Source organism: Misgurnus anguillicaudatus, chromosome 22 (assembly GCF_027580225.2).
Source record: "Misgurnus anguillicaudatus chromosome 22, ASM2758022v2, whole genome shotgun sequence".
NCBI lineage: Eukaryota > Metazoa > Chordata > Actinopteri > Cypriniformes > Cobitidae > Misgurnus > Misgurnus anguillicaudatus.
The window spans coordinates 36,927,369-36,954,309 of NC_073358.2; the positions used below are offsets into that span (position 1 = coordinate 36,927,369).

At 38.8% G+C, this 26,941-nt stretch overlaps 1 protein-coding gene across 3 annotated transcripts in view; it reads right to left on the minus strand.

Annotated features, from left to right (window-relative positions):
• The window catches only part of cemip2 (cell migration inducing hyaluronidase 2), a 41,174-nt gene extending 15,441 nt beyond the window's left edge, over nucleotides 1–25,733 (minus strand). Inside the window, exons 1-11 of one of the 3 annotated variants that reach the window (XM_073861073.1) lie at nucleotides 25,377–25,733; nucleotides 23,547–23,907; nucleotides 23,226–23,366; nucleotides 22,574–23,141; nucleotides 10,061–10,230; nucleotides 8,935–9,123; nucleotides 7,788–7,957; nucleotides 5,745–5,957; nucleotides 5,413–5,618; nucleotides 1,740–1,809; nucleotides 990–1,118 (exon numbers count right to left, since the gene is read on the minus strand). In XM_073861073.1, coding sequence (XP_073717174.1) covers nucleotides 990–1,118; nucleotides 1,740–1,809; nucleotides 5,413–5,618; nucleotides 5,745–5,957; nucleotides 7,788–7,957; nucleotides 8,935–9,123; nucleotides 10,061–10,230; nucleotides 22,574–23,141; nucleotides 23,226–23,366; nucleotides 23,547–23,886 — 2,196 coding nt within the window. In that variant the 5' untranslated portion in view covers nucleotides 23,887–23,907; nucleotides 25,377–25,733. Of the gene's footprint in view, nucleotides 1–989; nucleotides 1,119–1,739; nucleotides 1,810–5,412; nucleotides 5,619–5,744; nucleotides 5,958–7,787; nucleotides 7,958–8,934; nucleotides 9,124–10,060; nucleotides 10,231–22,573; nucleotides 23,142–23,225; nucleotides 23,367–23,546; nucleotides 23,908–24,581; nucleotides 24,630–25,376 lie in introns of those variants that run through there. The other 2 variants (XM_073861072.1, XM_055199089.2) reach the window with 2 other exon arrangements.
• Between the last annotated feature and the right edge of the window lie 1,208 nt (nucleotides 25,734–26,941).

Here is a 26,941-nt window from a genome sequence, read left to right on the forward strand (position 1 = left end):
GAGTTTTTTAAATAAAAATATTTTCATTTTCATCATGACGTGTACGCCCCGCCCCTTTGATTGGCACACCCCGGTCATATCCACCCGCCCAACCCTACCACCTTAACAAATTTTCTACGAGAAACCCTGATTTTCCATTGTCACTTTCATCAAAGTCTCTTCAGGGAAGTTGCGACACTAGGCGGCAATGTTTGCAATGCATCCGGACAGTTGTGTCAATCATGCAAGATTAAAGTCTTATCTATTTGATTATAGAGATATCTGTCTTTACCCACTCGAGTGCTAAAATCACTCTTAAACAAAATATTTCTGTCCAACAATTAAACCTGACATGTACCATAACTTTTATTTTTTAAAGCTAAAATTGCTGTTAAACCAAATTTTTTCATGGCTGTTTCAACTACTGCGCACACGCACAGGTTGGCAAGCATCTAACGTGACTCTGTATAGGAGCCCTCCCTTAGAGAATCGTCAATCTTTATTGATTTATGATTGGTTCTTTTAACTGGAAGGCGGGACTTGTGTTGCCAGAGCAGCCATATTGAGCATTGCATTGTCCCCATTCATAGTAATAGAAATGCTCATATCCAATATCTTTGCTTTCATTGTGGTCATTAATATTCATAGTGCGCATAACTTGTGGGAAGAGCTGTCAGCTGCAATGTCGAAATACAAAACCGATTCTTAGCAGAATGCATTGTCATTCATTGTGTATCGCCATTGTGGCTGGTTAGGACAAAGACATGAAAAAGAAAAAGTTTATCGCACATTACAGTGTTGTGTCTGTTTTGCACACACTCTGAGCAGCCAATAGCCTACAGATGCAATCCATAACTGGTTACTTAACGCAATCGGCAGCCAAGAATGTGTTTACCAACCATAAAATGTAAGTTTCCTGAAGGCTTCGTTATTATTTGAGGGTTAGTGCTGCTGGTTGCCAGACTATTTGCAAATACTGGTTCTGAGCCAAAAGTGAGGCATTCGGTTACCTTAAAGTTGGAGTGAACGCGGTTGTTAAAGAAGGCACCCAGAGGCGTGAGCTCAGCTTTCGTATCTGGTACCAGCCCATGAGAATCACCAGTAGAGGAATTATGAAAAATATACCAGATTCCTGCATCCTGAAAAAAAGCAATAAAATAAAGAGAGAAAGAGAATGAATTGATTATGTAGTTAAGTTGGGCATTGTGTGATGACATTAATATAGGTTTCATTGTTTGTATCACTCTGCTTGTCTGTACTAGAAAATGTGCCCATAAGTTGTTTGTAATGAACATCAGCACCATCAGTATTTGCTTTGTGCAAATACAAATTTAATATTGCTTAAATATTTATTCCTGACAGCTCTGAACTGCAGGACATGTCATCTTCTGAAGCGTAGACAGATTGAGTCTCTTAACCTGTCATGCGAGAAGCACAACTTAATAAGAAAGTCTGCATAATACATCCCTTTGTTTACAAAACCTCAAGCAAACTAATCCAAGTAAGACCAATTAAATTTGACTAGATCTGATATATATTGGTACATAAATCTTTAATAAAAGATTGAAATGAGAAGATGCTTTCAGCGATTGCATAAATGCCCTGATGTTCTCATCGTCTATATCTTCAGTCTGAGAACAACAATTCAAAGATTACAAATTCAAATATGAGAACATCAGTATTTATCACTTTGATAAATACTGTGTAGACTTGTTAACAGACATGCTCACTGCTCTTTTAGTCATAATGTTTGTGTGTACCTGTGAGCCAGCAGCCGAGTTACTGATCAGATGATTATTGGGGTGTGCGATCCAAAATGTAGACACCGCCCTAGGACACATGAATAAACATGTGAATTAAAATACATTGACAATTTGTGGCATATAAACCCCATGTTTACAAATATATCGATGTGTTTGCTTTATATAACAACATTTTTTTGCAAAAGCTTAACTTTTCAAGATTTCAAAAAAATTGAACAATAGACAGACACAATATTAAACCAAAAGCATTTGACACTTTATGGATGTCAAACTTTGTGAATGATTCAGAAGTGGTCACTTATGGTCAGTTAAATAAAATTAAAATGTAAAAATATCACTTTATAATATGTTTTAAGTAAAACTTATTATCCCATACACATTTGTCCCCAGAAATAAACAAATACACAAATGTGCACTAAGGGCATGTTTATACTTGACATGTTTGGTTTGATTAAAACGAACTCTGGTGCGATTGCTCGGTTGGTGTGGTTCATTTGAGTAAAATGGGACAAAAAAAGCAAAAATTACGGATAACACGTCATCCGCGTCACGTGACTTTAGTCTTGTGCATATGCTTTACAACAGACGTGGAAGAGAACACAATGCTGAATGAATGCTTCAACACATTCTAACTGAGCCACTGATGTCACATGGACTTTATTGATGATGTTTGTATTACCTTTCTGGACATGGTGTACCGTACGTAGATTTTCAATGAAGGGTCAAACAAGCTCTCAGACTAAATATAATATAAAATAAAATATAATATAAAAAAGGTCTTAAGAGTTTGGAATGACATGAGGGTGAGTCATTAATGACATTATTTTCATTTTTGGGTAAACTATCCCTTTAACATTTCGTCAATTGAGCATATACTGGAAAAAACTCACAAGATGCTTAAGTTTTTAAATTGTTTAGTGATAGTAAAATACCTTCATAGACTCTCTGAGCTGTTAAAGGGATACTTCACTGATTTAGCATTCAGCTTTGTATCTGTAGAAACCCGGCAGTATTACTGAATGACCATGTTTCCCTCCATCATTTCCCCCTGAGAGGAGAGATATCTGCATTTTGGTTCTGCAAAAAAGTCCTCCGATGATGCAAAAATCGTCATATTACATCATCGGAGGACTTTTTTGCAGAACCAAAATGCAGATATCTCTCCTCTCAGGGGGAAATGATGGAGGGAAACATGGTCATTCAGTAATACTGCCGGGTTTCTACAGATACAAAGCTGAATGCTAAATCGGTGAAGTATCCCTTTAATAATACCTCCAAATAAAGACATTAAATAAGCATGTGTACTCCAGCATGCAGCATTGTTGTGGATAATTGGAGTTCGGTCTCATAACGCATCATCAAAGCTGACCAATCGGGTGGTGACGTTATCCTTGCGCTTTAAGGTTCGTTATATTTAGGTTCACTGATAAAATGCTAGTATGAACGCTAAGCGAACCACGGCTTAATAAAAAAATTTCTTTTTTGGTCCAGGCCAAAAGAACCAAACTACAAGTATGAACACACCCTAACAAACACTCCAAAAGTATCCAAAACCTCGTCTTTTTATAATCCCTCTGAGACACAGAGGGTGTGTAATGCCTGGCTCACACCACAGGATAATCGGGCCGAATTTACCCCGATTTTCCCCTCCCGAGAATCCGAGGGAAAATCGGGCAATGGACCTTGATCGGCTCCGAAGTTCGGCCCAGATTATCCTGTAATGTGAGACGTTTAAAAATCTAAATTTACCCCTTCCGATATGCTCTCAAGCAAATCGGGGCCGCCCCGATCTTATCAAACATGTCTGATATTTAGGATTTTAAATCCGCATAATTACGTCATACGTTCACAATAATCATTGAGAGACGGAGATGATTGACAGCTTTCGGGACCGCGAATCAAGCTGCTGTACGGGTAGACAGCGCAGCCGGACTCATTCCGCCACAACTGCAGCTCGTTGGGGCAGACAGACTATTTAAAATATAGAAATTAATTCCTTGCTTGATTCACGTTGTCATAAACATTATCTAAAATATCCTAAAAACAACAGAACATGATGATGCACATCACGCACCTGCAGCTATTATGTGTATAGAGGAAATTCAATAAAATAGGCATACACGAAATAAGTTGCACTTAAATAATTAGCTTATTAACAAAATGAATTTAAAATGATATGACGATTTTCAGTTCTTTTTTTTGTGACGCGCTTCACAAACGCACAGAACCCGATGGGGCAGCCGGCAGAAAGCGCATCATGTTTTAAATATTACTTTACAGACGCACAAAGTTTTTATCTGTATGACCATATAACCATAAAAGTAATTTAAGGTCATCATGCATGCGTTGTCAGTGTTCACTGGCATGTAGGATATGTACTAACAAACATTACGTTATCACGCCATTAGTTCGAAATATAAATGATCCGCTTGAACCTCACCCAAGTGCAGCGCTGATTGCTGAAATACCGCACACTTGAGAATCTGATGCGCCTCATATCGACAACGTTTCACATTAAATGACATATTTGTCCAAAACCATTGGTAATTTAAATACTGAATTAAACACTAGACACTACACTGCAAGATAAAATAGAATAGAATAGAAACTTTACTGTCAATATAAAACTATAATAAAATTTGTTTATAAGCTCTCAAAGACCAGCAGCCTCAGAAGAATAAACAACAAAAATAGAATCCACATAGTATATAGCAACAAAACAATATCACCGCAGAGTAGTATATATACAGTGGGATTAAATAATGCAAACAACAGTACAAAATAAAGTTTAACCGAGTATCAGCCATTTAACGCTTAGCCTACAATAATATTCCTGTTAGGAAGGAACAGGAAAACAGAGCATTAATAGAAATAGCCTAGATCACTTATAATAACTCTTAAATGTGCAAAAAATAATGATATATAGGCTAGCCAATTATATTAAAAATATTTTTTTAAATAGATGTATTTAAATTTAAATAAATCTTGCATAAGGATTAGACTTGAGTTGGTGCTAGATTGTGCACACATCTACAGTATGCATTCAAACTGCATAACACATCCTTAAAACATATCATGATCGTTGCCTCATAAACAAGAGCTGAAGAGGAGAAATCACCTAGGTTTCAAAAGGAAAGCTGCTACTTTGTAAATATTTAAAAAGAAATCAAAATAAATGTGTCTATCTTCATTCCTTTATATACTCTTCTCCTGAGGTGAAGTGAAGTGCTTGCTCTGGCAAGATAATCTTAATAATATCCTGTAGTGTGTGATGCACTAGGATGTTAAATTCCTGTAGTGTGAGCATGTTTAAGATTTCAGAGAAGAATATCTGACAAGATTCTCTTTATGTGTGTGCTGCAACCAGATTTCAAAATCTGCCAGGATTTTAAAAATCCTGTAGTGTGAGCCAGGCATTACTGGATAAGAGAAAAAGATTATCGCTGAGTCTCGGGAAATGAAAGCTCGGTTATCCTCCTGTTTTTTGGCCAAACAATAAAGCAGGTCACTTTCTCAAGGTCAGCAACACAGAGTCGATCTAACACTCGGTACATCAGGGGAGTTTCAGATAAAACACTCACGTATGCACCATGCAGCAAATATTCCTCTCCATTTCAGTTACAAAATTACTACAAATATTCGTGTTTCCGCAAAGTGTTTGTTATCTTACTTGCACTCCGTTGCAGGAGACGGGATGTAACCTTTGTGTACTCTCTCAGTAATTTCGGCACACATGCTATCGTTACGGTCGGTAGGCAGAATGGTTCCTGGCCTGGTCAACAAGCCAAGGTTATGGAAAAATACATTCCTTTGTTCAATTCCATCCTCCAGGAAAAAACAATGTCCCAGTGTATCGTAGCCAATTGTATCCCTAACCTGAAATAAAATATTTAAGACAATTTCACAAAGTAATTATTAATTGGAATAAAATTGGAATAAAAGTATGCATAAATATAAACAAATTAAGTGTTTATGTTTTAGATATGTATATTTCTCTCTAACCAGCAGGCCGTTGGTGGCATGTATAGCAACACATCGAGAGAATGAGTGATGTATAGAGAGGGAGTCCACATAGGTGGGGTTATTGTAGCCCCCACGCTGGTCCACGTCTCCACACCTATGAAAGTTCACGGGGTATCTGCCCTTCTCCCGCTGCTGACCCATGTGCTTTAACTCAACATGAGACAGGTGCACTGAAGAGAAGTTACCTAAAATCTGAACATAACATTTTAAAAGTGCATTAGACCACAAAAATTGCTGACAAAACAATTTTAGGATTGTTTTCAAGTAACTGTTTCTCATGAGGATGTCTGTAAAAATAAATTTGCATGCCATGCGTTCGGATAAAGATACTGTAAATTCGTGGTGGATATGCAAGTTTGCAAGCTCATGTGGATAATCACAATCATTGATAAGACCCGAGTACATGGTATGTATGTATATATATGGAATGTGTTTAATTGAATACATTTAAAAATTTTGTTTAGCACTTGTTGTCACTATGATAATAGACATTTAAACGTTTTCATTATTTTCTTCTCTTTAGGCTACTTATATCAGCTCCCACTCACTGTAGAGGAGCGATGATGAAACTTTGTTCCCATATAGACGGTTTCATCGTACGCACGTGCGCTGATGCGATACACGTCTGGATCCGAACTTTACTTCTGGTTTAATTTTTTTTAAATGGTCTGACTAGCTGCTAAACTGATTTCTTGAACAAATGCCTCGTCGAAAATAACAAATGTTTTGGTTTCATAGGTAATCTATGTGTTGTTTTTTTGCTTGTTATATAAATAAACTACGTTTAAAGAACTTTGTTGTTATTTATTCTTAGAGTTTACCGGAAGTTACGTGCGGACCACGACAGACGCTTGTTTATGTTGTTACTGCCGAAACCGTCTACACTTCTTATAATTTCAATTCTGAAATGCACGCAAAAAAGATGCTTCACTGATGCAAAATCAACGCGAAGCCTGTGACCAACACTATAATTCTGGATTCGGACAGCAATAAAATCACTGACTTCCCCCTATGAGTGGTAAAAATAGCTTACTTTCCCACGAGAAACAATTACTGTTGGGCTTTAAACTGTGCCAAACATAAAAATTGTCACGTTTTAGTTGACCAAGGGCCTTTTTACACTTGGTCACTTCATGTGTTTTCTCTGATCGTATATAGCTATATGATGTGTTAAAACTGTTCCATTTGGTCACATAAATGCGTCTTGGCAAAATGGATATAAATCTGATCTTCCACTCCCGCGCAAAATGCAAATACACTATTTATTACACCGCCTTAAAAAACTTAAGATGACGTTTATGCAACAAAAGGCAGCACTTACTGTATGTTTTACTGTATTTTGGGCAGGGGACGCGCATATCCTTGCTCAGCATGTATTGGAGCACGCAGTACAGAGCAGCAGGAGAGTGACGGTGCGATGATTTAATGTACATGTCCATGACTGGGAAAAGCATTCACAAACTCTCTCTCAAAGTTTTATTTCTTTGTTTAATGTCATTCAAGTTTTTCATTGGACTCTTTTATTGGTTATAAGAAGCTTTTTTACCCGCTGACATCGCGTGTCGTCTTTGTTTGTTTACCTCTTTTCCGGCTAGCGTGCTTACATTTGAGAGGAGTTATGCGCTGACATATATGGTTTCGTCAACCAGATGTATTTACACTTGTCCAGTTTCGTCTGAAATGCATCCCAGACCACCTCCTGAAGTGGTTTGAGCTATCGGATTTAAATCCGTCTCGAAAACATTTTGGAGGGCATTTACACCTGGTCTTTTTCCGATTAAAGTGACCAGGTGTAAAAAGCCCCTAAAGGTCTGCTCTACCTTTATTCAAGAAAAAACTAAATATTTGGTGTGGTTTCAAATTCTATTGGTCAATTCTATTAGTCATTGGTTTCAATTACTTTTACTAGCAGAAGCCAATATAGAGCAGCTGTTTGTCAATAAATCTGTGAATTCTCATATGAAAACACAAAAGGGGTTACTGTTAAAAAACAAGCACACACACACACACACTAAAACAGACCTTGATGTGTCCCCCAAATGTGTCGTGGCTGAAGTATTGGCACCAGTTTTTTCCATAGCAGGACTTTTCCATTTCTCCGTGAATAAGAATATTTCTTGAGAGCAATGCCACCTCTGCACGCATGTCCACACCGTCCAGTATCTCTCCGATGTGGGTGAACTGTGGCTTTCCTAAAAATTTCCATACACAAATGCGCATCCACGTTAAACTCGCACTTTAAACTGCACAGACTATAATCTATGAAAATTATGATCATTTAGAGTTCCCCCCCTTACAAAAACGCATTGTTATTGTAAACATCTGTGGGAAACATCTGGAAAACATTGCTGCAAATAAACAGTTTTTGCAGGGGGATATTGGACACACGCGCAAAGTAAAATACTTTAAGATTGTTAAATAAACTGTTAAAGGTAGACAATATAAAACTTATTTTGGGGGAGTAAGTCAGGAAGGAAATAAATCTGTTCATCCGTTTGAAATGGCCTTTACACACCCAGAGTTCACACACTGTCCTTTCAAAAGGAAAAGGGCTTGCAACAGCTTTGCCAACAGGGCACAATGCACAAGGTGACATTTAAACTATATCCTTTTGATAAAGGCCACAGACTGAAGACATTTCCAAATCTCCCAAGCCTGGGCTACATGTGTGAGGAAAATAATGACCATATGTAACATACCAACTGGGACACTGGAGCTCTGGAAAGCAATTAGTGAAACGGCTAAAGTTTATCTGCATGGGTGGAGTGGAGGACCTCACATAGGAATTAATTTTCATGTTGCCACTGACTGAAGGAATTTGCTAAAAAATGACATGACAATGTTTATGGGATTTTAGTAAACAGTGCTCTCCCTTTTCCTGTCCCAAATTAACTGAACCCTGTACCATGCATAACTGTTTGAGGTATTTTCTTAGAACCTTAACCTAAACCAAAGCAGCCCTCAACCAGCACAAATTAAATTACAGATGAAGTTATGATTTCTGACATTTGTGACATAAGACTTTGAGCTAGTTTCTGTTGCTGTCAGGCTGTATAAAATCCTCAAAACAGAAAAGGTCACGTGAGATACGCTGTAAGCTGCTACCAAGGAAAATCAGAAAACCGCTCAAGGTTTTTTGCATTATACACGGATACACATATGACCTCACCTTGTATTCGGACCTGTTTCCTGTTACAGTAAGGACAGGGGAGGAGAGTAAATTCCTCAGCCTGATGCATTGAATAATCCGTGCTGGCAATCACAATCCGATCACCCGGTTTCCAGCTGCTGACGTCATCTTGCAGATTCAAAACCACTTTATCTGTTGCGTCCACTAGGAAGCCCGATGTAGGGTAACCTTTACAGTAAATGAAAGACCAATGCTTTACACCAAATGTACTACTCGCATGACTTCCAATGTGTCCGAGTCATGAATATTCTGATACAGCAACACTAGCTCAACCAATGGCAAATTAGCAATAGCAACAGTTTGTCCAGCTAATGTCAGACTACTATTCATTAGTCATTATTTTTTCATTTGTGACCCTAATTATGCATCAAAGTTTGATTTCAATTTTTGAAAAAGCCTTACTAAGTAAATATTAATATCATCAATTAAAATTATTAATGGGACACGCCACTTATTTTGAAAATATGCTCATTTTTCAGCTCCCCTATAGTTAAACATTTTATTTTTACAGTTTTGGAATCCATTTAGCCGATTTCCGAGTCTGGGGGTAGCACTTTTGGCGTGGCTTGGCATGGTCCATTGAGTCTGATTGGACCGTTGCGTTAAAAAATAATCAAAGAGTTTCAATAGTTTTCCTATTTGGGGCTTGACATTTCTGTGGTTGCATTGTGTACTAAGACAGACGGAAAATTAAAAGTTGCGATTTTATGGGCCAATATGGCTGGGAACTATACTCTCATTCTGGCGTAATAATCGAAGACCCTGCCGCCGCAACATGGCTGCAGGAGGCGCAACGACACCACGCACCACCCGAAAATAGCCCTCTGCTATTGAAAGTTACCAAGGGGACTATATCGAAACTCTTTGGCTATTTTTGAGCGCAATGCTAAATGGTCCAATCATATTCAATGGATTATGCTAAGCTATGCTAAAAGTGGTACCGCCAGACCCAGAGATCAGCTGAATGGATTTCAAAACGGTACAAATCAAATGTTTAACTCTAAGGGAGCTAGAAAATGAGCATATTTTTAAAAAATGTGGAGTGTACCTTTAACAGTTGCTATTTGTTATTACAATATTTAATTTATGCAATATGGAAACATACCATTTCGCCACTCGCTATACGCAGTGACTGTGAAACGAACACCATCTGTGGTAATGAAGTCTCGGCGTGCCAGCGCCTTGCCACCTGTGTCATGGTTCTCGTGTTCTCTTACGTCCTCAGTGCAAGAACCATTTCCTCCTCCAATGACAGAGACCAAGGCCCATGCCTGCCTAAAAGAAAGATGGAGAACAGACACAGCATGAGATCAGCGAGTATGACAAATATTGTTTAAACATACATCATGTTTTTCCACATCAACTGATTGCAAAACTGGCTGCCAATAACACATCCACGGGCATGCCAACAGTGTTTGCAATAAGGATCCGTTGGCACGTGGGATTTTTAAATACTCAAACTAGATGGTACTTTATGGTATAAGGCGTATTTGTAGCACAAACAGCCTGAAGTCAAGATGCAAGAATCAATTACTCAAATGGCAGTACCATAATCAGAATAAGATTGAAAAGCTCCTCCATTAGGAGTTGTTGACACTCCCATGTGCAAGTGATGATCACTTATCACACATTAAAGGGATGTAACGGAAGAGAAAGGGATGAGATGGGATGACTAATTGGATGCTTCTCTCTTTTCATTTATCCACCTAGACCCAAAGTATGATGAAATGAGCACATTGCTTCACTGATTTAATTTCTTTTTAATGTTAGGGACTGATAGCCTTACTTCCATTTCATTTCAATCGAGAAAGAGACTTTTTTGGTAAACAACTCCTTTTTATAAGTGTTGAAAAGAAAAAATACAACAAAATAAAAAATATCTTAAGCCCAGAGGATAGTTTGCTTTTTACGTGTACACGAATGTACGCACATGGTCGAACCACAGCCTTGCAAAGCATAGTTTGACTCATACATGTACACAGACATTCAATGCATGCACATTGTGACAAAATGCAATGCATCTCATGGGATATATACCACTTTCTCCTGTACATGCATACGCGACCTACACACACAAAGTACGTGCAGCTCAGTGGCGGCCGGTGACTTCTGTTTTCATGGGTGCACGATGCGAAGTTCGTCAAAACATGTATGTAGCCCGTCATGTGTGTGGTTCGTAATTTCAAAATATGTGTTCTGCGCGTCGAGAGATCCTGTGTGCATCACATGTCTTGTCAAAATAAGTGCCTGCTGCAGACGCGTCTAAAGGGTTTATGATAAAAAAGACGGTCGTGTTTGCCAGATACTAGCATAATCTCATGTGTAATCAGTTTTCCTGATTTTACTGTTAACTCTTTCCCCGCCATTGACGAGATATCTCGTCAAATAAGAGAAAATGCTTCCCCGCCAATGACGAGTATTTCCGTCTTTCTGCAATACCGCTATTATCCACTAGGTTAATACTTTTTAACCCCGGAAGTATTGCCCTATGGCAAGCTGCTGCATGTCCTTGTCTGTTTTAAAGATCGCTCTGAATGGGATCTCTATGAGAAGTCCGTCACAAAAATGGAATTATCTCTGCTTTTTGCTCAAAATGTGGTGTTTTTGCAGAAACCTACCCATATTCAAAAGCTGATTACAAAAGAAATACTCAAGGTAGGATGAAACAGTTTTTTTTTTTTTTTGAAAGCAGAGGGTCTGTTCTTTCATTTGGTATATTGTATGTTTATATAATTGAAGAAGAACATTTTCTGGAAGGCATTAAACTTTTGTGAAAATCAGGAAAAACGCTGGCGCTGGCTGGCAACTTTAAAAAAAAAACGCTGGTGGTGAAAGAGTTAAGGGAGTGTCTTGCGTGTATTTTGTAAATGCGAGTGTCTATTATCATAAACGGTTTTGACGCGTGTGCAGCAAGCACTTATTTTGACAAAACATGTGATTAGGGCTGGGCAAAAAAAAAACTTTTTTACGTGGTCAATTCAAAATCGATTCTCAAGAGCAGAATCGATTTTTTCTTTCATATTTATTTCGGCAAACATTGAACGTAATATTAACGTTAATCTAATTACTAGTCTTCTCCACTAGATGTCACCCTCTTTTTTGCGCGATGTTACCAAGGAGCGAGCCTGTCATTCATTCATTTAGTGCTTAAAATGGTGGTTTCAGATGCTTCATTGACAGTCGATGCCACCTTCACAAAAAAAGTCAGAGGTATGGAAACATTTTAGATTTCGCAAGCAAGACGACGACGATAGTGTTGTGGCTTTTAATTTCTTTTTATTAATTACTCACTTGTAAACTGCTGTTTACAGTTTTTTTATATAGTATTTGTATTAAATCTATATTCATTGAGTTGAATCGAGAATCGAAAATAAAAACTGACCCGAGAACCGTAATCGAAAATTGAATAGAGAATTGAATTCGAACCGATAGCTTGTGAATCAAAATCGAAACGATCTGGAACATCTGAATCGATACCCAGCCCTACATGTGATGCACATGGTTCACATGACGCAACAAACACATATTTTGAAAACACGAGCAACACATGACATTCCGAACACTTATTTTGAATTTTGGTGTGGTACAATTCTGATGACGAAATTTGCGTCACACACACAATGCTAGCTTTATGTTGTATTACTTCCACCAGACTCATGGCTTCTACAGAGTGCCACAGGGATGCAAAAAAATAATCCCCGTGTTTAACAAAGTCAAGCGCATAATGCTAGCTTTATTTTGTATTACTACCATATAGAGTGCTGCAGGAATGCAAAAAATAATCTGCGTTTAACAAAAGTCTAAGACACTTACATGCTTTGTCCAACAAAGTTTATCTTCAAAGATGAGCACAACTTTTATACATTTTGAAGTCTAAATTTGCTTTTTTTATTTTTAGTAAACACAAAAAAGCCATAAAAGTTGTGTTCATAGTGGTCATTGGACTAATATCTTCAATTTTGTTTTACATGTATTTTTTCGAAATATTGTCTCTGCAGGTTTTTTGTGTGCTTTTTTTACTTTTTTTGTGTGGTGTTTTTTTTTCTTTCCTTTGTAATTATATGTGTGAAATGAATGAATATGTGGTGGTACTTGTTATATGTATTGTACAGTTTTGATATGTTCAAGGAAAAATCTAATAAATAAAGTGTTAAAAAAGTTGTGTTCATCTGTGAAGATAAACTTGTTGGACAAAGCATGTAAGTGTCATAGACTTTTGTTAGCTAAACACAGAGTTTATTTTTTAAGTCTATGCGAAAAATTAAAAAAAATTTTGGCAAGAGAACCTGTATCCCACTCACTTCCGTGTTGGCCTACAAAAATACATCATCCCTGTGGCATTCAACTTCTGTTGTTGCATTATAAATTTCATTGTGATGAAAGTGCTGTCACTTTTAAATAGCAACTATGACATAACTGCTGTGTATTATACTGACGCACTGGGACTGTAAGGGCCAAGCTTCGTACACACAGGACTCACAAGGTTTGGAAAACAGTCTCTCATTTAACTTTCTCCCATTAGGCAGCTTGGTTCACTGCAGTTTACTACAGGTTAAAAAATCTTTGTGGATAAACAGAGTGACTTAGTGTTCCTAGAACTTCCTACAAACAACAAGTAAATGTTATGTGCACCAGATGACTGTTAGAAAAAGCAAACAAAAAATGCTTAGCGTCATGTTCCTGTAGCACAGTTGGTAGAGCATTGTGTTAGCAACACAAAGTTGTGGGTTTAATTAAAAAATGTATAGGATAATGCACAGTAAATCAGCTTGACACAATAGTGATTCAGAGTTTGTGTAACATTTCACAAAAAAAACGCTCGAGGGTGAAAACATAAAAATATTTTATCGGATGTGCCTTTCGTTTACACAGCGATGGCGTTTTGGGGGCTTAAAAACGCAAAAAAGTGAAACCACCCTCCAGAGTGGAAATCTTAAAATCGTTCTACCGTTGTGTTCTCATCTAAAGAGTAAAAACGCAAAAGTCTGCTCACGGTGGTTCTCGTCGCCTACGCGTTTACGTCACAGGCATGCGCCAGTTCAGGAAAATAACAACAAACATGTCGGATTATTTCCATACGTCGGACCTTCAAGTTGCCATAGCAGCTCTGATAAATATATATAGATAAATATATAAAATATAGATAAATATACAAGTCTTTCCTGCAGTTGTACGAAATATTCACAGCTAGTATTACTGATCAGAGAAGGCACCAATTCGTCGGAGGCAAACCAGACGGCTTTGGACGAGACCTGGGAGAACCAGAAAGAAGGTTGTACGCAGGCACACGGAATTGGTGTTGTTGTGTGTCAGTGCTTCACATTGCCACATTGCTCACCATATGCACGCAGATTTCCCCATCAAAACCCTCGTATAAACGCGGAATAAAAACTGATAACGCAACGCCACTTTTTTTGGTTTCTTTTCAGATTGTTTCCATGTAAACATAGCCTAAAAGGGACACCAACAACTTTCACATTTCTACTTGCTGAAAAAAAATGTTTTACTCATCTAATGGCTCTTTTCCATTGCATAGTACCCCACGGTTTAGTTTGGGTCAGGTCAGCTCACCTCACTTTGGCGTGGTTAGCTTTTCCATTGAGTTTAGTATCACTTCGCAGTGGGAGGGATTATAGGCGTGTCGTTATATTTGCGCTGCCTAAAGCTGTGACAGCATACAAGTGAGAGGAGCACGTCGTTGTGTAATCCCATACATTAATTTCTCAGTCCGCCACAAAATTAAAATTGGCCACCACAAATAGATGTTTGCACATCGCGTTTATCACTACCTCTGTATCACATGACAGTTTCTGTTTAAACACCTGAGGCGTCAGCCAACGGCGCTCCGCTGAGCCTCACTGAAGTTTCATTTAAGCATATAATGCTGACGTGCTCCTTGCGAATGTTCCGCCACAAACTGCAAGTCTGGAAAAAACTGTTATGGTGTTCCTGATTCTCAACATGTGGATGTTTTTCATCGCTAAAAGGGAGTTTGGGAACTTACAGCAGAGCACAGATAACAACATGCTTGCTCGAGACAGCGCAAGCTAGCACTAAAGGTAAAGCTAAGCGATGACGCTGTTAGTGACGTTTCTTTCAGACCAATCAGTGATCTACTGTGTTTTTGCGTCACGTTTGGTATCAGCTCGGGTCGCTTGGAATCCCAACCGAAGTGGTACGAAAAAAAGTATCGGGTACCACGTACTCCACCTAATGGAAAAGCTCCCAAAAGTACCCGACCCAAACTAAACCAAACCAAACCGTGGGGTACTATGCAATGGAAAAGCGCCATAAAGCTTTCAAACCGAGCACCTGGGATTGGTTCAGTGACCCTTTTTTGTCACTTAGCACATGCTTTTCATCCAAATGTCAGCTTACACTTTCCACACAGACAATGCCTCTGCAAAGAAATGTGTTTTCTTTATGACACAAAAGAGCCAAATTTCACAAAAGTGAATAAGCAACAAAGTACAAGTAATTTAACTCCTAGGCAGAATGAGATCGGCAGAGCTCATTTGTTAAATTTATCACTGCCCAATAACAGTTAAGAGTTATCAATGTATGAAAGAAACGTGCAACAATCCCCCTCTGAAGCTCCTGTGGGGACTCAGAGAGCCTGGTTTCTATTGCATAAGCTTTCAGTTAGAATGTGCCAGATTATTTTATGTTTTCGAGGGGAGCTGCCAAGTTTGCATGCCTTGAACGAGACGAGTCGGGCTGGTACGCGTAAGAAGTTTACTGGAAAAAAAATCTGTGTGCAAGCTGTCAGAATTGAGTGTCGGCATGTGTAAATGCATGAATAGGTTTTGGTGACACACTGATGTATAACCATATCCTGCCACTATCTTAGTTTCACTGGAAACCACATAACCGCAGTGAAACCAACTCAGTAGTTTGTAGACTGAGACTTTTTTCTTTTTTTTTTTCAGAAAATATGCCGATTTTGCCTTACAGGTCAAATTATTTAGAAGTAAACAGAATTTGGGGTTTTCGAACCAAGATGTTTAAGACAGTGCATATTATTGTCACTGATCAGGCTAATGTTTCTGGAGACATAGCCTACGGCTTGGACTTTGAAACAAACAGGCATATTTTCCATGGTTCTTGGATGGCCAAAAGAATGTTACACATAAGTGCTCTTGGACGGCAGGCTTTATGTCTGGAGGAATCCACACAAAGCATTTCTATGTTTGTCACTAAGCTTTGTAAAAGTTGAGTCGTCCTTTCATTTCTTTTGGAATATTTTCAGTTGGATCGTAATAAACCACATGCCTTTCTGAAAATCCATACTTTCCATCTGCTATTTAACCAAAAGAGTCTCTGGATCGGTTTGCTCTGGCTTTGAACTCTCTAACAAATCTGACCCCTAAACTGAATGAAAGACAGACAGATACACAAGTCAGCTCTTTTTATACAAATCCTGGAAATGTGCCTGCGTAACCTTTAAGCAGCTTTTTCCTGCAGTAATACTGCCATCCCAAACACAGGGATGCTTCCTTGGATATGTTTCCATTAGGGGTGTAACAATGCCAGGATTCGGTTCGTATGCCAGTTTTGTTCCGTTTTCTTTGCTGTGAGTGCAGAGTTCATGGCATGGCACCAGCAATACTCAAGAAGACTAGATAATAACAAAAATTTTAACTTATTAACTTTAGTAATGATTTGTTTAAACTAATTAATGTTATAGTCAGCCTGATTAAACAAAAATATAATGAATTCCTTTGTAAACTAGTTAGAAATAAACATGTATTTTAAGTGCAGTCTGCTTACTTGAGTAAACTAAAATAAAACATTAATTACATTTCAATTACTACTTAATCAAATGTCAATAAAAAAGTTTTTTTGACATTAAGGTTGCATGAGCAGAGCGTGTGGGAACATGTTTGCTACTACTTAAGGTAGTTTAAAGAGCCAGTAAGATGCCAATTTTAAGCGTCCTATCACTGTTTATAAGTCCCGGACAACAGGTTTAAATGCATGCAAGGTCAAAAAACACTTTAATTTTCTCAAAATATAAATGTAAAATTACCCCATTTCTCAGAGATCCCCAAATGATTCATGTGAAGCCGTTCAACGACTCAGTCTGCCTAAACCCCACCTTTCAGTAGCCTACTCTGCTCTGATTGGTCAACTGACAGATTCTCTGCACAGACCACAGATCAGTGGCACAGACCAACAATAGTGCAACATGTATTGACCTAGTGCTAACATGATTTACTGAGAAGACATTATCGACATCAATATACATCATTCATCATTAAAGGCGGAGTCAATGATGTTTGAAAGCCAATTTTGATATTTGAAATCACCTAAACAAACACGCCCCTACCCCAATAGAATCTGGACCTTCTGTTGATAGACCCGCCCCACACATACGCAAACCGGCATTTGATTTGATTTGATTGGCTATAAGTGTGTTTTGGTAGTCGGCCAGTCTCCTTTTCCAACGCGTTTTTCAAACATCGTGGACTCCGCCTTTAATCCAAGCAATAAAAACGACAATAGAAACTAACATTTTACACTCATTTAAGCATTTATGTAAGCTAACCGGATCGAAGCAAAACCATAAGTGAGCATGCGTTAGCCGCTTGCTAACGTGACTCCCTGACAGTATCAGGGTTTATACAGAAATCCTTAAGTTAAATTTACTACTTTTTACTACCTTTTTTACTACCTTCAGAATATTTTTTAAAACCATCACGACACTGAATTGCAAGTGTTAATCAGCGACCTTTCGATTATTTACACAGATTTTGTAGGCGAGACCAATAGCATTTTAAGGGGAGATTTTTTTGCCATAAATTCCATATTGAAGTCTCATGTGGCATATAGCTAGCTGTAGTTTGCAGGGCATTTCAGATTAAGGCGAAACAGCTAAATAACTCACTATACTGTATAAAAAGAAAACATGAATATCACCACCTTTAATGAATCTTTTATGAATTATTTATTAATTGTAAATGTATTTATTTTAGCATTTACTAATAATTTTTTAATCAAAGTTGAAACTGTTAACATTAGTGAATGCACCATGAACCACCGTCAATTACTGTAATGACATAAACAAGAATTAATTAATGCTTATATACACTCTATATTTTTCATTGTTTGTTCATGTTATATAATGCATTTACTAATGTGAACAAATACAACTTTTTCATATCATATTATTCAGTACACATAAACAAATAATCCAAGGTCTGTTCTGTTCACACAACAGCTTACAGTCACAGCTCTAATACAGTAAGGTTATGTGTATGAATATAAACCCTGAACGAGTAACTCGAGTCAAACTCGTGTAGAATTCGCACAGGATGTCTGTAACCATAGTGACAGTTGTAAATAGAATGACTGTACCTTTATCAACAAATTATTATGTTACAATAGAGGCAGCGCTGATGTGCTAGTTTATGCGCAATGTTTCTGCTGTTTACTTTCTCCTAAGACCTAAATGGTCGTGTTTATATGAGGATATTTGCAAAGGCGGGATTTTTGACGTATGTGTGTTATTTAAGGCCAATAAAGCGGCAAAAATACGTACAACACATGCTCAATGAGAAACGAATGTGCGGCTTGCGTGCTTCTCTGACACAGAAACAGCGGACGCACTGTTGTTTGTGTTTGAATGTCTTAAAATCACCTGTTTTTAAACTGCTGTGCTTAAATATATGTACAAATGTTACGTTTTTGTGACCACACGCAAATGCAACTGCAAGAACCGACAGGTGGATGACATCAAAGTCCCGCGAGAGCATTTCGGAAGCAGTCTCCTCTTATGATTCCTCGTCAATCGCTCTCACAGGATTTGGATGTCATCTGCCTCTTGGTTCTTGTGGATCCACATGAAGTTTACCCACGAGTTAAACAAACCCATTGTACCAGCCACTGGCTATATCAGCATAGCATCAGTAACGTGAGAAATCATTTAACGTTACCTCCAAAATACAGGACCCCTTACGTTAGTCATACTGTGCAAAGACACGCAATTACCTGTTTGGTTTTCTTATCCCACGAACTGAAAGGCTTGCCAATCTTCATTATTTCGCTAAGCCAAGTCAATCGTCTTTTACACCTTTATCGATCTTCAAAACATCGGAGCCTTCCTGCATTATAAGTTTGACCATGCTAGCTGAAAAAGTTTTACCTCAACGTGATACAGTCAGAAAACCCGGAGTGGATCCGGTCCGTAGTGATTACAGAACGCTTACAGCGGAGAGAGGAACGTGATTTGGCTCCACTCCAGGCTTTGATCACATCCCAGAGACGAAAGATCTTTGATTTTTTGCCCAGATATGCAGGTGATTTTAACTAATTTCCAGGCATCATAACATTACAAAAGGCAATCGAAAATTTACTACCTCGTCAGATGACGCTTACTACTTTTTACTACTTTTTACTGGCCTTAATTTGGCATAATTTAATTTACTACCTTTTACTACCTTTTACAACCCCGCGGAAACCCTGAGTATATTAAGGGGTTGTTTACACTTGGTATTAAGATGTGTTTTCATCGATCGGATCACAAGTGGATGAGAGAGACACATTACGTTTACACCTGGTATTTAAATCCGTCTCTTATTTGTCCACTTTCGACCGCTTCTGTGCTGAATACTATGAGGGGGTGGTCTGTGAGACGGTGGGCGAGTCTCTCTGCTGTCATTCAAACCCGAGCGGGAGTAATTATGAGTTTATATGGACGCAAACTAATATTATGGCGGAGTGCACTGCTTGTTAAGCAAGTAAACATGCTGCACAGTGTTTTGTACATGAGTATGTAAGAGCTTTCTTTGAATTTTCAGCGCAATTGATGAAATAGGATCGCGCAACTTTCACACGCTTTCAAAACGAAACTACGGAGATCAGCCGCTTAGTTTTATCAATGAAAGGCTAAAAATAGCGCTGTTCACCGAATGTTCACGCCAGAAGTAAAAAAAGACGTAAAACTTGTGTTTAATACCTCAGATTAGATAAATGGGCGGAGAGAAGACGGTCGCGTGTGGTTGTTCGAACGCATTCAACCACATGTGCGTTCCGCAACTCCAAAGCAATCCGATCGAAAGTGGTTTCGACCACCTCTGGATGTGGTTGAAAGTGGTCGAAAGTGGACGAGCTCAAAACGTTTTGAACACCGTTTACACCTGGCATTAACGTCGTCCACTTGTGATCCGATCAACGAAAACACATGTTAATGCCAAGTGTAAACAGCCTCTAAGAGTTTAAACAACGACATCATTCATCATTAATCCAAGCAATAAAAACGACGATACTTTACACTCATTTAAGCAAGTATGTAGCTATAATCATACTTACAGGTTGTGGTTAGGAGACGCATGTTGTTCCAAATAAAATGGGTACTGAACCTTCTTTCATCAAGTCTGCTTTGGTAGTGAAAACAACACAAACTGAAAACACAGTGTGATATGATGTTTACACACTTACTAGCTGTGGGCAGGTCATAGTTTTTGTTTCTCCCGCGGGCAAGGCTGTAGGCGGAGATTATTATCTTGTGTGATGTGAAAGCGTTTGTGTGACGTGGAAAAAGTCAGGCAGGAGATCCAATCCATATTTTGACTTGTTTCAGCGATTCAGAGTCGACTCCCTATTTTAGAAGCCAATAGCTTTATTAATCGTGCACTTTTTGGTTCAACTACTTTGCACATTGTTTACATTGATGGACAGCTACCAGAAACACTCCAATACATGTCAGTTTCGATTTTGGATCTGTGTGGCTCTTTAAGTTCCCGTAAACTGGATGTCGCAAACAAATTTACTTCTGTGTTGTGATGTATTTCCGAGTGAAACAAAATATCACTTGAGGAAAATAGTGGGCGTGGCTTGTGTTCTCTGCACTATTCAGGTCGCCCTAAATGAAGTGTGGGTCCGAGAACAGTACGTTTGGGTCAGTGTGAACACAACAGCCGCACTCTGGTACACACTAAACAGGCGGTCTCGGAGCGGCTGTTGCCGAACTCAGGTGCAACCGATTTGTGGTGTGATCGCTGCTTGACCTTGGGCCGAACCAAATACAGGAAGTTCTCCACATGTTTGTGCCACTAGGCTTCCGTTGTGACGTGAGCCGAGTGTTATATTGTGGGTTCAACTAATACATCCATTTTGGTCCGTTGTAGATATTCGCTGTCTCCTGGCGGTGTGAGCTGATGATTTCATAAATGCATAGCTGTCCACCACACACAAAAAATAGTGACGCGTTCATTATTTTTAGCAAATGGCTCCATGAGAAGGGCTTTAATAGAGCAGTTGTGCAATTTCAAGTTAAAGCAAAGAAACTTCGCAAAGACAAACATCGTTTATCTCCATATCTTGCTAGCTTCGCTTTTCCTGTCAGGCTGGTTGTCGTAGAAACATGGGTGGTGGTCATGGGGGTAAACCGTTGTCACATGATGTACGGTGCAGCGTTTCAAGTACAGTAAAAACAACTTATGTGAACACGAACCGCATTAACTGAAAAATTATACAATGTATTTTGGTGTGCTCCGAGGCCACACCACGGTGCGCACCAACATGTGTGAAAACACCCTAAAGGAATGGAGTTAACAGATGTTCTCACCCAAGCCGTCTAGCTGACGTCATCAGAGAATGTTCGCCACAAGAGGGTGGAAGTATTTTCAGATTTTGATTAAAGTTTATAAAAGCACATTAAAAAACATGACTTAGGGGCGTTTCATATTTTGCGTCTAAAACCGCGCGGAAAACGCGAACGTTGGTTGGTTCTTGTCACATGACTTGCGGTGAGCTTGAGGCATTCTGAAAAGTTGAAATGTTTTTAACTCGATGCTGTGCGTACGCGCCTGAAAAACGCAGCGCCGCTTCCGTTATAACGCGCGTCTACATTTGAAATAACGTACTTGAGCGCGCAAAAGACCCGATATGTAACCACCCCCTAAGCAGATAAATTGTTTATAATAAACATTGCGATTTTACGTTTAAAAAAACTAAAATTCATATAAACCCTCAGAGTTGCTTTCGATTTCAGTGATCCCAAAAAAAGTTTAAGACACTATTAGATACTTAAGTTCCTCTAAAATGCCATAATAACACATGGTCTGTTAAATTGTTATGTAATGCAGACACACAACCATACATTAAGTTTAGCTTTCTGGCACTGTAACCCTAACTTAGAATCACTACATAAACAGGACTCGTAAACTTGGCACAACGTACGCTCCTGTGTGTTTCAGTAGCTAGATCCCAGCGAGCGAGTCGGAATTTGGAAACGGAACAACGAGACACTTTCTGTTCCCAATCAAAGTAACTTCAAAGCTCAACTCTGAGCTAATCAAAGCAAACACAAGTAAAGTTGGAACAAGCTTCTTTCCTCCTACGACCCTCCGGGGATTCGTTTTACAGCTAGAAAAACATTTTCATAATGATGTTTGAAGGAAAATTCTGGTGAATCTCTCTTTGTATTTTGCTCTATTACCTTTAAATGTGTTTTACCTCAAAAGTAATTTACAAAATATATTTTTGACATCACAAAGCATTTCGTTTCGCTAGTTACCATCCAATCCCACTTCACAAAAAATAAAATCAACGCCTATAATTTAAGAAATTGAGAGATTCATGCAGTTATGCATGGTTTTCAAACGCCTTTATTTACCTGTATTTGAGATCAGTGACATGTGTGCTGCCTAAAACATCTTGGATGGTTCTCTTGGTCTCTTCCAACAGACTCTTCACTGCCGAATCTCCGATGGCAAGTGCAACAATGCGCCCCGAGGACAGATTCTTCAGTAGCTCACTCAGCCGCTTGCTTTCGTTACGAAATTCGTGTGTATCGAAACGGTCCACATGCAGCACTTCCGACGTATCCTGATCTACCACCCGCAGGTTAATCCCACGACTGAAATTTTTATGGAAGGCATGACCGCTGGTAGCCAAACCTGAAGAGGGTACAGTACGAGTGAGGAGGGTCCAAGATAGCCTCTCTGATCCATGGAGCTCCAGAGTTCCTCCACCATACACGCCCAAAAATTTGCGTCCCATACCAGGAACCTCGGTCACAGAAGTCTCGTCAGATCGGCCAACCAGGGTGATGGTGGCCAGGGAGCGATACCGACATTTTGGAGCTCCGATATGAAGAGCGCCGCCATCTTCAACCAAAATGTGACGTGTCCGTAATGTAATGTTTTTGGAGCCCTTGTTATCATCATCAAAAACAACTGAACCTAAAAAAATGCGGAAATGTGAAATAAAGGTACCTTCAATTAACTACTAGTAGACATTTCTATAGATTGGACATATGATCTTACCTCCAGCCTTGATAGTGATGGAGTACAAAGTGGTGGATGAAGTTAGGCAATAATGCTGACCACTGTGTACCACCACTGCCTTGTTAGGATCATGGCCTGGTTTCCAGGTCCGTAGTAAAGGGTTGTGATGAGGGCAGTTCTCTAAAAAAAAATAGAAGGTGGAAATTTTACAACAAAGCACAACTGCCTATAGTTTGTTTTTGATTCAATACAACATAGATTAAATTAAGATAAGGCTGGGTGAGTTTTTTCCATCTGGACCACATTTAGGCAGAGATTGCTGAGATCTAAAGGACACAAGCAAACAAATTTGTATCTTACCATCCAAAACATCTTTGGAGGTAAGACTGAGGACAAGTATGAGAGTTAAGAAGAAAAGCCCAAAGAAGACCCCAGCACAGATGTAAGTGTTCTTCCTCTGTTGGTTCTGGGCACGTTCTCTCCTGCTATCATCTTCTGTCAAATTAAAAACCGACGAAGGCTGTGCAGGGGGCGTGGCTTGGGGCTTCGGCTTCAATGGGGGCGGTGGAGGAGCCTTGGTTGGGGGTGGAGAACGGACTGGAACAATCCTGCCTGGAACATATCCTGAAGACCGCTGAGCATTTCCATTGGCAGGAGCCACAAAAATAGGGTGACTGCTGGGGCCATCATTCACCTGCATGGTACAACAATCTGCCACGTTCTACAAGATAAGAAATAAAGCCACAAAAGAGGTAAAAATAAAAACAGAATGACCATTAAAGGAATTTTTCAGGTAAATCAGATGTTGACAAAGCTACACCACGCCAGCCTAAATGGGCATCAGGCCTCAGCAACCTGGCACAGTTTAGACTTACTTTAATATTGCACAATATAATTTCCCCTTTTTTAGGGATGATAAAGCATAATTATTTATACTATCAGGCATCAATTTCATAATGGAATGGCACCGTGCTTTGAAGTGTCAGCTAAGCTTTCCACGTTTTCAAGTTATTTACAAACACATGGCACCAATTAAGAGAAAAAAAGTGCTCGGTCTGTCAACTCACGGCCCCTTCGTGCCACAGAAGTAACAGACATTGGCTTAACTCACTCCATAAAGCTTGTGCCACAAATCAGCTAAAATTTTAACAGTTATCCTTCAAAATAATTTAGATCATCTAAACAAAGATTCTTCACTATTTGGCCCATACAAAACATCTGCTAACGCTTTTGTAAACACAAGTTGGACTCTCTCCAGGACTGCATCAATGACAAAATCGTTTTAAACCTATAACTATTAGTAAAGAAAATGCCACTTAGACTCCTACACATGCTGACCAATGGTCCATTTCCTATTAAACTGTTAGACTAATAGTAATAGATATAAATACTCACAATAGATCCTGTTCTGGCCAGCTGTTGCTCCATAGCAATCATTATAACTGGGGGTCATACCTCACCCAATTCTTTTGGGAGATAATTGATACCCATGCTTTAATGTGTCAGACCCCCCTCCCCACACACAAAACCCGCCCCCTCCTCCCAGTTGTCTTTTTTACCCTTGTACAGATGAAATCACATTTGGGGGTGAGCAATGAATTGCCATAGGCTGTGAAGATGAATGAACAATGGCGGTCTAGAGACAGAAACTATAGAAACTAAGAGGCTTTATTTGCAGTCACTCTGGAAGGTTGTGTAATGTGTTGTGTGTTCTGTAATTAATGATAACAAATTAAGATAACAATTGCAGAAAAAGTTTGCATGCACAATGTAAGCCAAAACGATTCCTTACAACATGATATTTGTAGCAAAATTATGGTGATACAAACGGTAGTCGATCCAGGGAAAGCCATGGTACACTTTCACTATAATAAAACCACGGTTAATTTTAGTCAGGAAGGACAGCGATAAAGACAGACGACTGCAACCAGAGCTAAACTGTGTAAGTTAAAAATACGATAACTTACTGTGAATGATGTGTGAATTATCATTGTCTGAACCCAACTGCAACACTTTTTGATAAACTAAACTGTTGACTAAAAGGACTTAACTTATATTATAACTGTTACATCCCTCGCGCTCCATCTAAAGTTCAAACCGCGCCGCAAACTTTAATCATCATCAGACACGTGTACCCCCATTTCTAGTCTTAATCATTAGTATCTTTAAAAAAAAAAGACATAAACTTACGAAGTCTGCCCCAAAATCCACGAAAATAGACCTTTCTACAGTGGAGGTCTGAAGTGGGGGTCCAATGAACGGATACTGAGGTGGAGATCTTTTACCTTTCGCAAGATCCACACTGTCACGTCCCCGTCTTCTCCACTCCTTCCTCGCTCTCGGGCGAAATGACACACGCACACCGGGTAAACTGACAGGGAGATGGCACTTTATGTGTTTTAATCTTCTTTTACATGATGTTTTCTTTCCTGGCTGAAGTCAGCCAGCCCCGTCCCAGGCGCGGCTCGCGAAGGAAGTGAAATTAGAGGCGTGCATAAAGCGCGAGCGAGCGCCATAGACATAGAAGCAAACGTATGGAATCGCAGCAGAAGAGTTCTAAAAGGGGCGGTACTTAGAGGACCGGATGTAGTCTCTCATTGGACAGGTAAGATTTGGAATATTTATCTCTTCCATTAATTTAACATTTAAGATGAAAATGCAGACATCTAGCGCACTGTATATTTATATGAAGCTTTTCGGTCATTCGTGTAAAAGTTTCATACCAGTTATTTATTATTTAATTATACTTTTAATTTTCCCTGTTTTATATATTTTTCAACAAATCGTTATACGATACTTTTGTAAATATATTATATTAATTGATTAAAAAGTGACTTGCAAAAAAAACATAATACAGACAGAGGCTGATGTACGTTGTATTTTTCTCAGCTTAGCACTGAGCAATAAACCGTATGTGAATAACTGGTTAAATATTTGTTTGATCATTTTGTTGATATTGTCGGATATCCAGCTGTTTGACTAGTTCAATCCTTGGGAATAAACCGTTTACATGTTTAGTGTTAGATTGTGAATGCAGCTCAATAAGGATTTTGAGCCTCAATGCGACCCCTTGAGGAAGAAAACAATTTGTATTATAGGAAATAGTTATGAGCTAGCGCCACTTGCAGCCCAATTTGGATCATCGTCATCATGTGCATATGACTCTCAGATTAAAGTGTGAAGTACAGCTGTTAAGATTTTATATACGTTCACAAATTTATTTCAGGAAATTTGTCAAAATAAATAAAGGGAACATGAAATCATGACTTTTACATTTTTAAGGGCTATAATTGTCCCCAGTGCTTCTATCAACATAGAAAATGTGAAAAAGAACAACTCAGTAACTTAGTTTTGATAAACCACTCTCTGCAACCATGTGAAAAAATAGATAATTGAAATTTAGCCCCCCCTGTGATGTCAGAATGGGATAATACCGCCTTTAATCTGCAAAGTGGTAATTTTAAATTTAAATCTATGTTGTATTTTGAGCTAGAACTTCACATATGTACTCTGGGGACACCAAAGATTTATTTTATATCTTAAAAAGTCCTGTGAAATGTCCCCTTTAATAAATTAAATTGTTAAAATAATTAAAATTAGTTTGGTGTCATTGGAAGTTAATTCTAGTAATTTGGAAAAGCGATGAGAGCAAAGGGAGGAGAGAGTTGGTACATGATTTTTATATGTAATTTCCAATTTTCCTTATTTCTTAATACCCGTAACCCTAACAAAAACATTTAGCTGTAAATTGTTAC